Source organism: Aquarana catesbeiana, linkage group LG05, assembly GCF_042186555.1.
Source record: "Aquarana catesbeiana isolate 2022-GZ linkage group LG05, ASM4218655v1, whole genome shotgun sequence".
NCBI classification, from domain to species: domain Eukaryota; kingdom Metazoa; phylum Chordata; class Amphibia; order Anura; family Ranidae; genus Aquarana; species Aquarana catesbeiana.
The window spans coordinates 91,694,425-91,709,405 of record NC_133328.1 but is presented as its reverse complement, the minus strand read 5'-3'; the positions used below and the strand labels follow the sequence as shown (position 1 = coordinate 91,709,405).

General features: G+C 37.8%; 1 protein-coding gene across 3 annotated transcripts in view; it reads left to right on the top strand.

Annotated features, from left to right (window-relative positions):
• Window positions 1-13,200, top strand: part of DPP6 (dipeptidyl peptidase like 6) — a 1,451,270-nt gene extending 1,438,070 nt beyond the window's left edge. For all 3 annotated transcript variants that reach the window (XM_073629963.1, XM_073629965.1, XM_073629964.1), the window contains exon 26: window positions 7,059-13,200. In XM_073629963.1, coding sequence (XP_073486064.1) covers window positions 7,059-7,202 — 144 coding nt within the window. In that variant the 3' untranslated portion in view covers window positions 7,203-13,200. The remainder of the gene's footprint in view (window positions 1-7,058) is intronic.
• Window positions 13,201-14,981: the final 1,781 nt, after the last annotated feature.

The window sequence follows — 14,981 nt, the reverse complement described above, 5'->3', positions numbered from 1 at the left end:
GATGGCTTAACTCCAATGTAAAAATGCATATAAAAGCAAAGGAGAAGGCCTTCAAAAAATACAAGGTTGAGGGATCATCTTCAGTATTCAGACTTTATAAAGAATGCAACAGAATATGTAAAGGTGCAATTAGGACAGCTAAGATAGAACATGAAAGACACATAGCGGAGGAGAGCAAAAAAAATCCCAAGAAATTCTTTAAGTATGTAAACAGTAAAAAAGGGGAGAACCTACAAAAACTGCTATCAACAGTCTACAAAGAACTATTTGTGGAAAGACCCAAAATGCTTAATAAATGTAAAGACACTTGGAGTGCATTAGTAACAGATTTTGGGGGGGAAGATTGGGACGATATGTGGGATCACCCGTTCCGGACTCTGGTGTCGGCCAGGGATAGGCTCATTCAATTTAAAATACTCCACAGGGTGTATTATACTCCTGCAAGGATAGCCCGGATATACGGTACAGGTGCAACAGAATGCTGGCGATGCACGGTTAGCCATGCTGATTTTGACCACATATTTTGGCAGTGTCAGCCGATAGGGGAGTTCTGGAAGGGGGTATCACGCACTATACAGAAGGTACTTTCGGTACCGATCCCTGTTACGGTCGCAGTCTGTTTGCTTGGTCTAGTGGAGGAGTTGGCGCCCTGGAGGGCGCAAAGAACTATGATCTCTCTCTCCCTTTTTTATGCACGTAAAGCTATTTTATTGTGTTGGAAAAAACCTGAACCGCCCACAGTGTCTTATTGGAAAGGCATAATCAATAAAGCATTACCTTTTTACAAAACAACATAGCAGGGGTTGTCCAAAAAAATTTGAAAAAGTGTGGCAGTGTTGGCTGGATAACAAGGACACTTTGAATTGATTTGCTACGGTGGGGGAGTGCTTCAGCAAGTACTCTAAGTATTGGGTAAAATGATGATGTAATCCTGATTAGATAATTATTTGACTGTGTGAGGATTGGGTGTACCATTGATCTCTAGTAAACAAAATATTTTATGAGTATGGAATGTGATTTAGCCATAGTGAAAGGCTGCACAAGGGTAAGGGTTAGGGGGGAGGGAAGGGAGGGAGAGGGGGGGAATTGTGGTACACGTTGTACTGTACTGTATGAGCTGTTAAAATGTTAATAAACAAAAATTTTCAAAAAAAAAAAAAAAAACAGTAAAAAAGGGAGAGCAGACCATATTGGCCCCATAAAGAATGAGGAAGGACATCTGGTTACAAAGGATGGGGAGATGGCGAAGGTATTGAATTTATTCTTCTCCTCAGTCTTCACGAGTGAATCCGGGGGCTTCAGTAACCAAAACTGCAGTGTTTATCCTCATGACACAACACAGGAAGCACCTCCATGGTTAACAGAAGACGGAATTAAAATTAGACTTGAGAAACTTAACATTAATAAATCACCGGGACCAGATGGCTTGCATCCGAGGGTACTTAGGGAACTCAGTCAAGTGATTGCCAGACCGTTGTTCCTAATTTTTACAGATAGTCTACTGACTGGAATGGTACCAGCTGATTGGAGAAAAGCCAATGTAGCACCTATATTTAAAAAGGGCCCAAAATACATCCCTGGGAATTACAGACCAGTTAGCCTAACAGCGATAGTATGTAAACTCTTGGAGGGGATGATAAGGGACTATATACAGGATTTTAGTAATACGAACGATATCATTAGCAGTAACCAGCATGGATTCATGAAGAATCATTCTTGCCAAACCAATCTATTAACCTTCTATGAGGAGGTGAGTTGCCATCTAGATAAAGGAAGGCCTGTAGACGTGGTGTATCTGGATTTTGCAAAAGCATTTGACACAGTTCCCCATAAACGTTTACTGTACAAAATAAGGTCTGTTGGCATGGACCATAGGGTGAGTACATGGATTGAAAACTGGCTACAAGGGTGATTTCAGAGGGTGGTGATAAATGGGGAGTACTCAGAATGGTCAGGGGTGGGTAGTGGGGTTCCCCAAGGTTCTGTGCTGGGACCAATCCTATTTAATTTGTTCATAAACGATCTGGAGGATGGGATAAACAGTTCAATCTCTGTATTTGCAGACGATACTAAGCTAAGCAGGGCAATAACTTCTCCGCAGGACGTGGAAACCTTGCAAAAAGACCTGAACAAATTAATGGGGTGGGCGACTACATGGCAAATGAGGTTCAATGTAGAAAAATGTAAAATAATGCATTTGGGTGGCAAAAATATGAATGCAATCTATACACTGGGGGGAGAACCTCTGGGGGAATCTAGGATGGAAAAGGACCTGGGGGTCCTAGTAGATGATAGGCTCAGCAATGGCAGGCAATGCCAAGCTGCTGCTAACAAAGCAAACAGAATATTGGCATGCATTAAAAGGGGGATCAACTCCAGAGATAAAACGATAATTCTCCCGCTCTACAAGACTCTGGTCCGGCCGCACCTAGAGTATGCGGTCCAGTTCTGGGCACCAGTCCTCAGGAAGGATGTACTGGAAATGGAGCGAGTACAAAGAAGGGCAACAAAGCTAATAAAGGGTCTGGAGGATATTAGTTATGAGGAAAGGTTGCGAGCACTGAACTTATTCTCTCTGGAGAAGAGACGCTTGAGAGGGGATATGATTTCAATTTACAAATACCGGACTGGTGACCCCTCAATAGGGATAAAACTTTTTCGCAGAAGAGAGTTTACCAAGACTCGTGGCCACTCATTAAAATTAGAAGAAAAGAGGTTTAATCTTAAACTACGTAGAGGGTTCTTTACTGTAAGAGCGGCAAGGATGTGGAATTCCCTTCCACAGGCGGTGGTCTCAGCGGGGAGCATTGATAGCTTCAAGAAACTATTAGATAAGCACCTGAACGACCACAACATACAGGGATATACAATGCAATACTGACACATAATCACACACATAGGTTGGACTTGATGGACTTGTGTCTTTTTTCAACCTCACCTACTATGTAACTATGTAACTATGTCACCGGAACAGGAGTTGAGGTGAAATCTTTCAATGGGGAAGCCTGTTCCAGTGTTTTCCCTCGCTTTGAAAAGATTTCCTCTCACTTCCTGTATGTTTCTGAGACAGGAAGTGAAGAGAAATCTCCCCAACAGGACACAGACATCAAAAAATGGGGAACAATTAGTAGCAGAGCACGCCAACCAAGTAGTGTAGCAGCAACTCATTCCTTAGAGACAAATTGCCGGCAACTATTGTGCTTAAATTGCTCAACTACATATTGCTGTTAATCATTGGCTTGAGTGACTTGTAATGGCAAAGAAATTTGAGTCGTAGATGGCCATGCATGCACCACTTAGGTCAACAAAAGTCCATTTTAAAACTAACTGAGCCAGGTGGAAATTTGAGCCATTTGTGGGAGACTTTAGAATGACAAGTACTGTTATGCCCCGTACACACGGTCGGACTTTGTTCAGACATTCCGACAACAAAATCCTAGGATTTTTTCCGACGGATGTTGGCTCAAACTTGTCTTGCATACACACGGTCACACAAAGTTGTCGGAAAATCCAAACGTTCTAAACGCGGTGACGTAAAACACATACGTCGGGACTATAAACGGGGCAGTGGCCAATAGCTTTCATCTCTTTATTTATTCTGAGTATGCGTGGCACTTTGTCCGTCGGATTTGTGTACACACGATCGGAATTTCTGACAACGGATTTTGTTGTCGGAAAATTTTATCTCCTGCTCTCCAACTTTGTGTGTCGGAAAATCCGATGGAAAATGTCCGATGGAGCCCACACACGGTCGGAATTTCCGACAACACGCTCCGATCGGACATTTTCCATCGGAAAATCCGATCGTGTGTACGGGGCATTATACTTCTATCTCTCCTTGGCCACAGAACATAATGTGTGATCTGTGGATATCGCTATATTTTTTACCACAATCACTCACAGAACTAACTACATCAGCCTTATAATAAGGCGTAAACACTGCTATTGATGAAATCATTAATATCATTTATATCACTCAAGCCTTTGGCTGGCATTTCCACTTTATAGCTTTAACCTTTATTATACAACAATTTTAATTGGATAATGATCTCCTTAAATTCAAGATGTGCTGATAAATAAGAAAATGTCATTTTTTATGTGTTTCAGACAGAGTCAATTAGCACCATCCTAATTGTCTTCAGATACTAAGCGCACTCAGTTTCTAAGACTGTTATAAGATGGTCTGAGTGTTTATATAAGTGGAAATTTTCTACACATTAGCTTGTTAGGTTTCTGATACAAAAGCACCCAAGGATTATCTGTGCTTTTTTTATGGTTTCTGGTTCACAATTACCTTCAGGGAAAAACACCAAGAATAGGTGATGATACCAAGCACAAAATGTAATGCATTCAGTTGCACTATATGGAAGCAAAACATATCATTACATAAATTGGTATTTGTAGACACAAGAGCCACAGAACATGTATAGTAACACATTAATATGCATTGCTCTGGCATGTAAAGAGATATAAGCCATAATATCCTGACTCCTACCTTATTTTTGGGCAGGCAAATCTTGAACCCCATTATGTTCATTAATGAACCGATTACAAGAATATAGTAGCCATATGCCTCTGGGATCATGTAAATACACAGTGAGATTGATGTACTAAATGAGGAGAGGCTGTTCACTGAGCAAAGTGACTGTTGGTAAATAAGGTAAACCTTTGTTCACTTTTAATAACTTTATAACTTTAATATATAAACTTTATAATTTAATTAATAACTTTATAACTTTAATAAATAACTAATCATGTGCGATGGAAATGTAAAAAAAACAAAAAACAAACAGGATTTTGCTAGCACATGATTGGCTATTTACAGTGAACATAACCTTATCTTATATAATAACATTCACTTTGCAAAGTAAACAGCGTCTGCTTCTTTAGTAAATCCACCCTACTGTGTACACCTCCGTAAAGGCACACAACACTGAGATTCAGCTCTCACTAAACAATTTAATTGATGATCATTGGCCATTGCTAGGAACCCATTTTTGTATTACTAATTAAAAAAAACGCATGATAAGGGAAACAGTAAAGGAGTTTGTAGCTTCTCAGGTAGGTTTGTGGCTTTCAGTGACCAACAGATAATGGTGCAACAAGGCTGGCTTTAATTTAGCAAAGGATTTGTAGCAATGATCGTGTTTGATTTTAGCTTTTGTGCCTGCAAGCCCAAACAGCTGACAGAGGCAACTTTTCGAACAGCTACATCAGATTTGTCATAGCACTTGTGTGAGTTTATCATGTAATCTTTAGCATTCCTCAAAACATTATATTAAAGATGAGTGTAGAGGCAAGCTGATATAAAGGTTGGGGGCCAAATGCTTTCAGTTAAAAGCACACAATAACGGTTTTGGTACAAGTTTATTTTAGTAGCTTTTTTAAAATGCCTACAAATAAGCAATTAACACATGGCTAAAGATGATGAAAGGATTCCTAGAGCACTATAGATTATCTAAAGAGACAGCTCAGCACCAACTCATCTGATGTTATGGACTAAGCTGTCTGTCAGAGATCTGACTCCACTCTGACTCTTTGAAGTTGTGTTCACTTCAAGCAGCAGATCATGTACTTGTAAAAATCATGTTTTTCTATGTCCCTTTGCACAGGATTGGGTATTCAAGTGAACACATGGGGGTTGATTTACTAAAGGCAAATAGACTGTGCACTTTTCAAAGTGCTGTTGCACTCTGCAAGTGCAGTTGTTCCAAAGCTTAGTTAATGAGGCGAAGCTTCACTTTGCAAAGGATACCCAATTACATGCAAGAAAAATAAAAAAAACAGCATTTTTGCTTGTACTTGATTGGATGATTGAAGTCAGCAGAGCTCCTGCTCATTTACTAAGCTCTGGAGCAGCTGCATTTTGCAAAGTGCATAGTCTATTTGCCTTTAATAAATAAACCCCATTGTCACCTTACTTACTATTGTTCACTTTGCTATTTTTGTTATGTGTATATCTAAAAACACTATATGGCCAAATGTTTGTGGACACCTGGACTTTGTCCTTTGTCCTTTTTGGAGCTTGTTGAACATTTCAAACCCATGGGCGTTAAAGTGGTTGTAACCTCTCCCCCATAACTTTTGCACATCATCATTAAAAGCACTGCTAGCCACTGTATGTAGATGTCACCTTACTTGCTCCATGGGCTTGTAATCTGTCTCATTCTTTGTAGTGACGTCTTTCCCCCGATTCACGGCACGCTCTTTCCATTAAGAAGTGTCTGTCATATCAGCTCCCTGCAGCACTGCGCTGCGATATCGCGAGACTACAGTCTCATTCAGACTTTTCTCTTACACCCCATATCCATGTATGAGATTACAGAACAGACTAGCTGAAAGGGCTTAAGTACATTGCACTAAGGACTCGGAAGACAGTAGTTAAGATGGCCCTGGCTTATCACAGGAAGCACACATTTTAAAATAGCTGGAATAAAGTAAGGAACATGTTATAGGAGCTGAAATATAATGCAGATTGTATTAAAATACCTTTACATACTGACTTGTTTAAAAAGCAGCATCGCCGAGGGAGAGTTTACTTCCTCCTTAATATAACAAAATTCCTTTGTGGCCATAATAGTCTCCACCCATCTTGGAAGGCTTTGCATAAGATTTTGGGGTGTGTCTGTGAGAAAAGAGCATTTGTAAGGTCAGGTACTGATGTTGAAAGAGAGGACCTGGCTCACAATTGGCATTCCAATTAATTACAAAAGTATTTATTAGAATTGAAGGCTCTGTGCAGGTCACTCGAGTTCCTTCACACCAAACTCATTACATCTTGCCTTTATGTAATTGGCGTTATATATAGTCTTGCAAAAGGGCCTTCCTAAAACTGTTGCCACAATTTTGGAAGCCTACATGTGAAAAAAATGTCTTTGTATACTCAGCTTTGTCAAGGGACATGGCATTGCTCTGTGCTTGATTCTGTGCACCTTGTTTTGGAATGAGATGTTCCAACAAGCTCATATAGGTGTGTGGTCAGTGGACCACAAACTTTTGGCATATAGTGCATAGAACAAAGACCCTAGTTCCCCTTTAATTCTGTTTTTTTCTTACAGATATACCCAGATGAGAACCATTATATGAAGACCCCATTGATGGAACAGCACCTGCACAAGTCCATTGTGAATTTCTTTGAAGAATGCTTCAGAGTTCAAGACAAGCCTCCCATAGTAGCCATAGAGGAAGAGGAGGAGGATTAACTTTTGTTCGTGCCAAGCACAAACCATTTCTTACAGAACAATATGCAACTGAATAGTTTTCCTTGGAAAATTACAAAATGTTATGTTTAGCATGTGTTAATGGAACAGTGCCCTCAATGGCTAACCAGACCCCAAAGTTTCCTCTGCGGAAGGACATAAAGCATGGTGAACTCAGCCTAACCTGCTGTCTGAAAACACTGCTTTTTGTTACTAATGGGAATCTGTGGTACGTCAAAACACAATGAGGCAGAAAAGAAAAAACACCAACCATTGAAGAAGTGAGATCTTCAGCGGAACTCCAAAAGGACTTGGACTAGACAACCTGTTAAAGTTCATGACATTGGTAGCATTCAACCCATTCTTATTATCACACTTAATTAACATTGCATTCAAGTCTGAAGAAACTAATACTATTAGTTCAAAAGGGATTATAGCACAATTATTTTATTAATACTAATTTACAGTTTGCTTGCTCACATCATGAAATAAAAAAAATAGAAAATGGCAACTTTCAGGGCAGCATAAACAAAGACAATGTATTAATCTTGCTAAAATCATGTGCATCATTATGTAATTATCTCATTTTTTCTTTCTTGTTTCTACTGGCCTCATTGTGATTTCTTTAAAACCCATACCTTTTCTTTACAAACTGCTTCAGAGTATGAAAGATGTGTACCATTACTTACAATGTCTTGGACTGTGTATCTCGTTGGCTGTTCTTCATGAAGACCTGATTGGTATTTGTTAATTTAGTAACTTCCTGTTTGGGGAGGAAGGAAGCCTTTGTCAATTACTGGTGGGCTATACATATTTGGGAGTCTTTTCAAAGATACATACATTTTTAACCGCTCATCCATGTAATACATTGGCATTAATGCCAATGTACCCTTTTGTAAAATCTGAAAGTCTGTCTAAAGCAGATTTTTTTGGGGATATACTGGAGAAGAGTAGAACCCCTCACGGGTTTTAATTGCTGTCTCTTTCCTTACTTATAAGATTCACCCTCTTAAAATGTTCTACCAGTGTCACAGGACCTAAAGTGAGAGAAGATCTGACATTTTGAGTAAACCGGCGATTCGGAATTGAGGGGAAATCTTGTAAAGATGAAACCTGTTCCAGTAACAACTGTCTAAGAGAGGATTTCTACACTAATTTTCTGTTGTGGCTCAAGATAGAAAGTAATGTAGAATCTCCCCAGTAGGACACAGACAGCAAAGAAAAATCTCAGGAGTTTTAACCATTGGCTTCTCTATCCAAAACAAAAAAAGTTTTGGCTTTAGATACAGTATACTTTAATAGATTTCAAACTCTCAAAAACACCTAATATAAGATCATTTTGACCAAGGTGACATACATCATTTGGTGACACGGGAATCTGTGACTGTTGGAAAGTGTGCTTTCAATTGAAATGTAAATTGCCCAACAATCATTTTCTCTCTTCTTTCAAGTATAAGAAATATAAACAAAAACACAGATTGGATTTTTTTGCGGTTGTTTTTCCGATGCTAGCAAGTCAATTACTTTAGATATTAGTCTGTAATGTTATTTGCTACCAGTAATAAACCATCATTCTAGTCATGTACATGAACAATATATTACTCTTCACTCTCTCTTTCTCATTTATGACTAACACAAACCAAAGACAAAATCTCAAACAGATAAAAAAAAAAGTTATAAAAGGTAAAGCATACTACAAGGTGGCTGATATATTGACTGAAAGAAAAACATGGATGCATTTTCTAAAGTGCTGCATGGGACAAGGGAACAAGGGAGTGAAACAAAGGTGAATTAAAATCCAAGCTCAACAACGATGCTGTGGTTAAATCATATAGGGTTAATCAACAGCGAGAACTTTATCATAACTAAAATACTTCTCAGTTTCTTCAAAATAACAACAAATGTCAGTGAATACTATATAAAAAGAAACTCATTGACAAGAGTTTTGATGGCACTGCATATTGTGGTGTTGAAAAGCTGAAGCCTTGATGAAGTGTAAAGAAAGTAGCTGACGTGTACATTGGCTTTGTCATAAAAGGACACCTACTCCGAGCATGTATTACATCTAAACTTACCATTTAATGTAAGCTCAATGCAATTCTAGAAAAACATTATCTGTGCAAACAAAGTGGCACTTACTGTTTATGGTGCCCTCATGCCTCTAACAGTTATACTTATCTGGAAAAGTGAAAACATAGAAAGTGTGTTTAACCACTACTCCTTAGCATGCCCTAATGATCACTGGTGAGCATGGGCACAGACCCAGCCAGGCTTACACTGATTCTTAAAGACCTTAGAGCAGGACAGGCACCCACAGTCAGTGTTCTGGCAGTTGAATTATGAGCTCAACTTATTTGAATATTAGCAGCCCTCCCAGCTTTAGAAACACATATATGGATTTTAATAGGTTATAATTCAAGCTCTAAAGAGCCTTGCAATTAGAAGCAGACTTTTTTATTTGTGTACTTGGAGCCATTCATGTTCTTGGTAAACTTCCACTTACATTTCATGGTATGCATCTCCAGGTATCTGCACATTGTTCTGCTTCCTTCTATGGTATCTGAGAATCTTCAAAACCTGGGGTATTCCTATATGTAGGTAGTGTGCAGTTGCCATGGACTTGGGTCCTGCCCGCCCATTCCTACCTTCCCATCAGCCTTTAGCTGGGAGGATCAGTGGCCTCATTAACCAATAGTTAGGTACAAGAGGAGTAGGCTTGAGCCCATGACTATTGATGTTGGCTTTTATTGGTATAAATTATAATTACAGGTTTCTGACCCTCTGGGGTGCTGTAAATTAAATCAGTTACAACCTGCAGGCAGCTAGACAATTATGACTATAGATCCTCTAGTAAAATCCACTAGGCAGATTCATACAATGGTGCAACTGATACAAAGTTTCATCTGGCCATGCAATCAGAATGCAAATAACTTTTTGTACTGCTGGTATTACTGACCCTCACCAACTGACAAGGAACTGACAGGAAAGAGAAACAGGAGAAACCAATATTTCTAGATAACTGAAATACTATTGATGCATATTAGGGAAAACTAGTGTCAGAAAAGGAAAAGGACATAAGCAAAATAAATTATTCATCATTTTTTTTATGTAACGTCTCTAAATATAGTGTATTATAAAAAAGCAGAGGTAATAGCTTCAGAATTCAGCTTAGCCATGCTTGAGCCATGGTATGTTGCGATGAGGCTACCAGGGGTGGCAAATAACAACTCACACATTGCTGAATAATTTAGACAACCATCTTGCTTCCCAGTGCAATGTACTTGGGTCCTTATTGTGGTCTCTGCACAGTTTGTGCATTTTCGTTGGTGGACTAGTATTCTATATGTCTACAAATGACCAAACTGCCCACACTTTGTCCATCTCTTCTAGTTGTTGATTCTAGGTGTTGTAACACAAAGTGGGTAAACTGCCTGTTAAAATCTTTTCATCCTTGACCTAAGCATTACTAACAAGCTCACTTATCATAGCCAAAAAAGTATGATACTGAGGCTTGGTTTGTGTAATGGGGTAAGAGGAGGGAAATACAGGACAAGTGGCCTGAGAGATCAAGGAGTATAAATTCAGCCCTATCTATACATTGTTGGCAAACAAGCCCTTGTACGCTGTAATATGAAGAGGCAAATCATTTTGAGAGTTGCATAATATTGCAGGAAAAACAGTCTGATTGCATCTAAAGCAGTTCTCCAAAAACCAGTAATATATATTCTTTTTTTTATTTCTTATTTACATCAGATATACAGTATACTAAAATAATAACTATACAACCCTTGCACTGACAATTTGTTATTTAATATTTATTTTTTTGTCTTAGAACAAGTTTCAAAATGTGTTTTGTCCACATATTTCATAAACATTTAAAGGCCAATTCCATCCAAAACATTGCTTCAGTTAGAGGCAGATGCAGAAAGGCAGCAAGATCCCTCCCAGGATTTGTCTCTACATATGGCCGTTATGGAGCCAAGTGAAGGTGTCACATTTCCCCAAAATGTAACACAATCTACCCAAATCATAGATGCTGGTGGGTTGATTCCTCCTTTGGACTCTTACATCCATGAGAGACTGCTGTAGTAAGATCTCAATATGTGAGTTCCCAGATAAGCTTACCTTTTCCATTTTTTCTAATGGGGAGTGGTATTCTCATTCTTCACAGGGCTGATATAAAACGAGAGTGAGGACATCTGGATAGAAGTGAAGTTACCCACAGCCAGATTGCATGGTTTTGCCCAGTGAATGGATGGTAGTTTCAGGCAACCCTACTATCCCCCCAGCCACGCCCTAGTTTTTCATTCAATGGTCCAGTTATTAAAAATGTTTATTCTTGCAGCAGGAAGTGTAAAACACCATGTCATAATGAAGAACACATGGTAGACATCCCCTTTAAATTATAAGAAACCTCTGTGATTCAGTTTTCATGGTATATTTCAACAGAGTATGACATAATGTCATTGGTGGGTATTGAGTCTATGGGGGCAGCACTCACTGGCCTAAAGACAAGGATGAGTGTGACTTTATCTTGCATATAGAATCTGTGATGCCTGTGAGATATACAACTTGCCAGTGTCTATTCATCATTGGAAAAGTTTTGGAAGGATGTTGTTTTCACTGCAGAAATGTACTCAAATTTACATTTGTACCATTTATATGTAATTATAAATTATGATTTATTTACCATCTAGCTCCAATATAATAAGCTATAAAGAAGGGTTCAGTCAGCAACCAATAACAATCCTTTTATGTAACGTCACCCTATTTGAAGTCTTGTTTTATTTTGAGTTTTCCAATCCTACATGGGTTGTGAAAACTGGTGTTGTGTTAATGACAAGAACTGAAATTAGCTGCTTTGTTAATGTTTTTTTTTTTAGAAAATTTGAATAATTGTGTTAAATTGCTTTAATCACTATTCAAGTTTACACCTGTTTCTGCTTAAAACTCAGTGCAGAATATAAGATAGGTACATCACAGTTTTCTCGCTCTGTCCTAATTGACAGGTTGTGAAATAATGAAGACAAGGTAGTATTCATACATAAAAAGGAAAGCATATTTAATGGATCTTACTATTCTTCCAGCCTACACTAATCCATACATTAAAGAAGAGAGCCTGCAGTTTAAAATAGGTTGTCCAGGAATTAAAAGGGATAATACAGGTGGCTGCATGCATGAATGGCTTGTGAGATATCTTAGTTGGTCATGTTTGCATCATTTGGAGAAAAGATCTTTTGGTGGTTTTATTAATTCCTAACATTTAACTGTCATCTGACATTTATGGAAGCCTGAAACAAAAATGCCATCTGTAAAACAGTTTCTAAAATTCTCCTCTTTTATATTTCAGATCACATTGAGGTAAAGCTACCATTACATAGTTGCTAAAAGGAATTGAGCAAATCTTTTAGGAGACTGATAAGTGCCCTTACATTTTGGGTAGGAAAGCTGATACTCAATCTCATGGCTCACAATCTGAATGTCACATCATGGAGCATTTGGACTGTGTTAGGTATTTATGTAGATAAACTTCCGCAGTACCTCCCTTCAACTGAGGAAACAATAGAATAAAAGCCTGAACACTGGCTACGTAAAACAATATGATACATTCAGTTATGATCAAGTCAGCAATTTCTGCCTTGCAAGTTCTCTATAAAGTGTATATATACCCAAAAACAAAAATTTCATACATTGCCGTTTGTTAGTCCTTAGATTTGGTGGCTACATTCTCTTTCTTTTTCAGGCTTTGTTTTCTTTATTTTATATGGAGGCAAGCATGGTTGTCATCGTAAAATAGGACTACAACCATATCTTCATCTCCATTACCCGAGGAAGGAATGGGGGAATTTACAGAAGATAGTGTGGAAGGAAGACAACAATGTTTGACATATTAGTTCAATTTAGAGAATGTTACAATGACACTGCATTTCTGGTAAAGTCAACAGGTATTTTCTGTACTTGGTGAAAATGTTCTCAGCTTGAAAAAAAAAAATGAATGCAGCCACCACATCTAAGAACTGGTAAGCTGCAATATAATACATTTTTTCTTGGGTTTAAATATCCTTTCACCGTCAGGAACATACATAATAAGTGTTAGATGTCTTCCATTCAATAGCAGGGAGCAGAATTAGTAGGTGTTTAATGTGGTCACATGGGTTACAGACCACGGAGAAGCAAAACAGTTAAAAAGCTTTCCATGGGTAATGCAAAACCTAGACAAAATTCCTACTTGAAACAGCTTAAAGATGTACCCAATTTTATTGGTGAAATATACATTCTGTTTAAACTACATTTACTCCTGAAAACGCACACTTTAAAAAGCTCAAATCATCGAATCTTTAGAAAATTGGGTTATTTATAATCAGAACCATTCACTCAATAACTGATTTAATAAATCATGTTTATTGCATCTTTTTGTTGATTGGACTCCAAAATGTGTTTTCTGTTGATTTTAGTTTAGGATTTTGATCTTTTTTTCAGGTAAAGGAAAATACACAGACGTCCACATGGACAATTAACACTATTTTGATATGCTGGCTTTAAATTGATATCCGGTTATTAAAGATCCAACCAAATTTACAGCCAGTATTAATGATGTATATATGAATTTGTAAATATGGAATGTATGTCATCTATTTGTGACAACGCCAACTGCTTTTTAGTATTGTGTTCCGCATGCCGTCAGACATCACCCTTTGCTAAACCGTTAGCTTTAAATTTCAGTCTAAAAACAGCTAATCATAATTTTTCTTTTTTTTTTGTTTGACAGCTTGAATGTTGATGCCGGTTTCTAACATTTTTGACATAGTAATGTTAGACTCACATCCAGTCTGGGAAATGATGTAATAATGTTGTTCCTAAGTTTTTTCTTTTTCATTTGTCATTTTTACATTTTTGCTTTTATCTTAAAGTTTTGAATGTAAGTCACTGTTATTTATGTCACATTGGACAATAGACTATCTGTAAGTCATTTTGATTACAGTGGATATTTTTTCGGGACATTACAAAAAAAAAATGGTGAAAGGTCATAAAAAATAAATACAAATAATATGCCAAATGAAGACTAATGGTTTTAACATTTTTGCTATTTCATTGGGTGACAAGGTGTACCTTGGTATGTAATATCTTCAATTTTTGTCCTTCATTTTTGTAGAAAGAAAGTTAGGATGTGGCATGGTAGTGTTTCATCATCCATAAAATAAATCATTATTTTATCAAGCTGGTTGTTGGTATTTGATGTAAGATAAATAAAAAAAATCAGCAGCTTTAACATATTGTATATACTGTATTGCTGCAGATGTGGAACAGTGCATAGACATATAGTCAAACTAACTATTTTACAAAGATAGTAGTTTCACATATTTGAAAGCCAACTGCCTATATACATTGAAAGGTAAACATGTGTAAATGATTCAGTGGCTAAAAGTTCGTCAGTGAGGACATGGGTTGTTATCTGGGCTTTGCTGTATATTCTTTCTGAAACAGGGTGTGTATGCTGAGGTCTAAAGATACCCATAAACATCTCAATTGTTACCAAGCAATGCAATAATGGGTAGCCAGTGCCTTTGGGTGCCAAACATAAATGTCCTGCCCCTTAACAATACAGTACTCATAAACGTGTTAACCACTATTTGTTCTCACTGCCACATTACTGTTGAGAAGTTTCACTCTACATTGGATTTTCATCTATGTTATATCAGAAAGGGTGACTTCCCCTTTAACAGAGGGAGTAAGACTCCATGGTAGCAGTAGAAAAGCTATAAATCCAGTGCTGGTGCAATC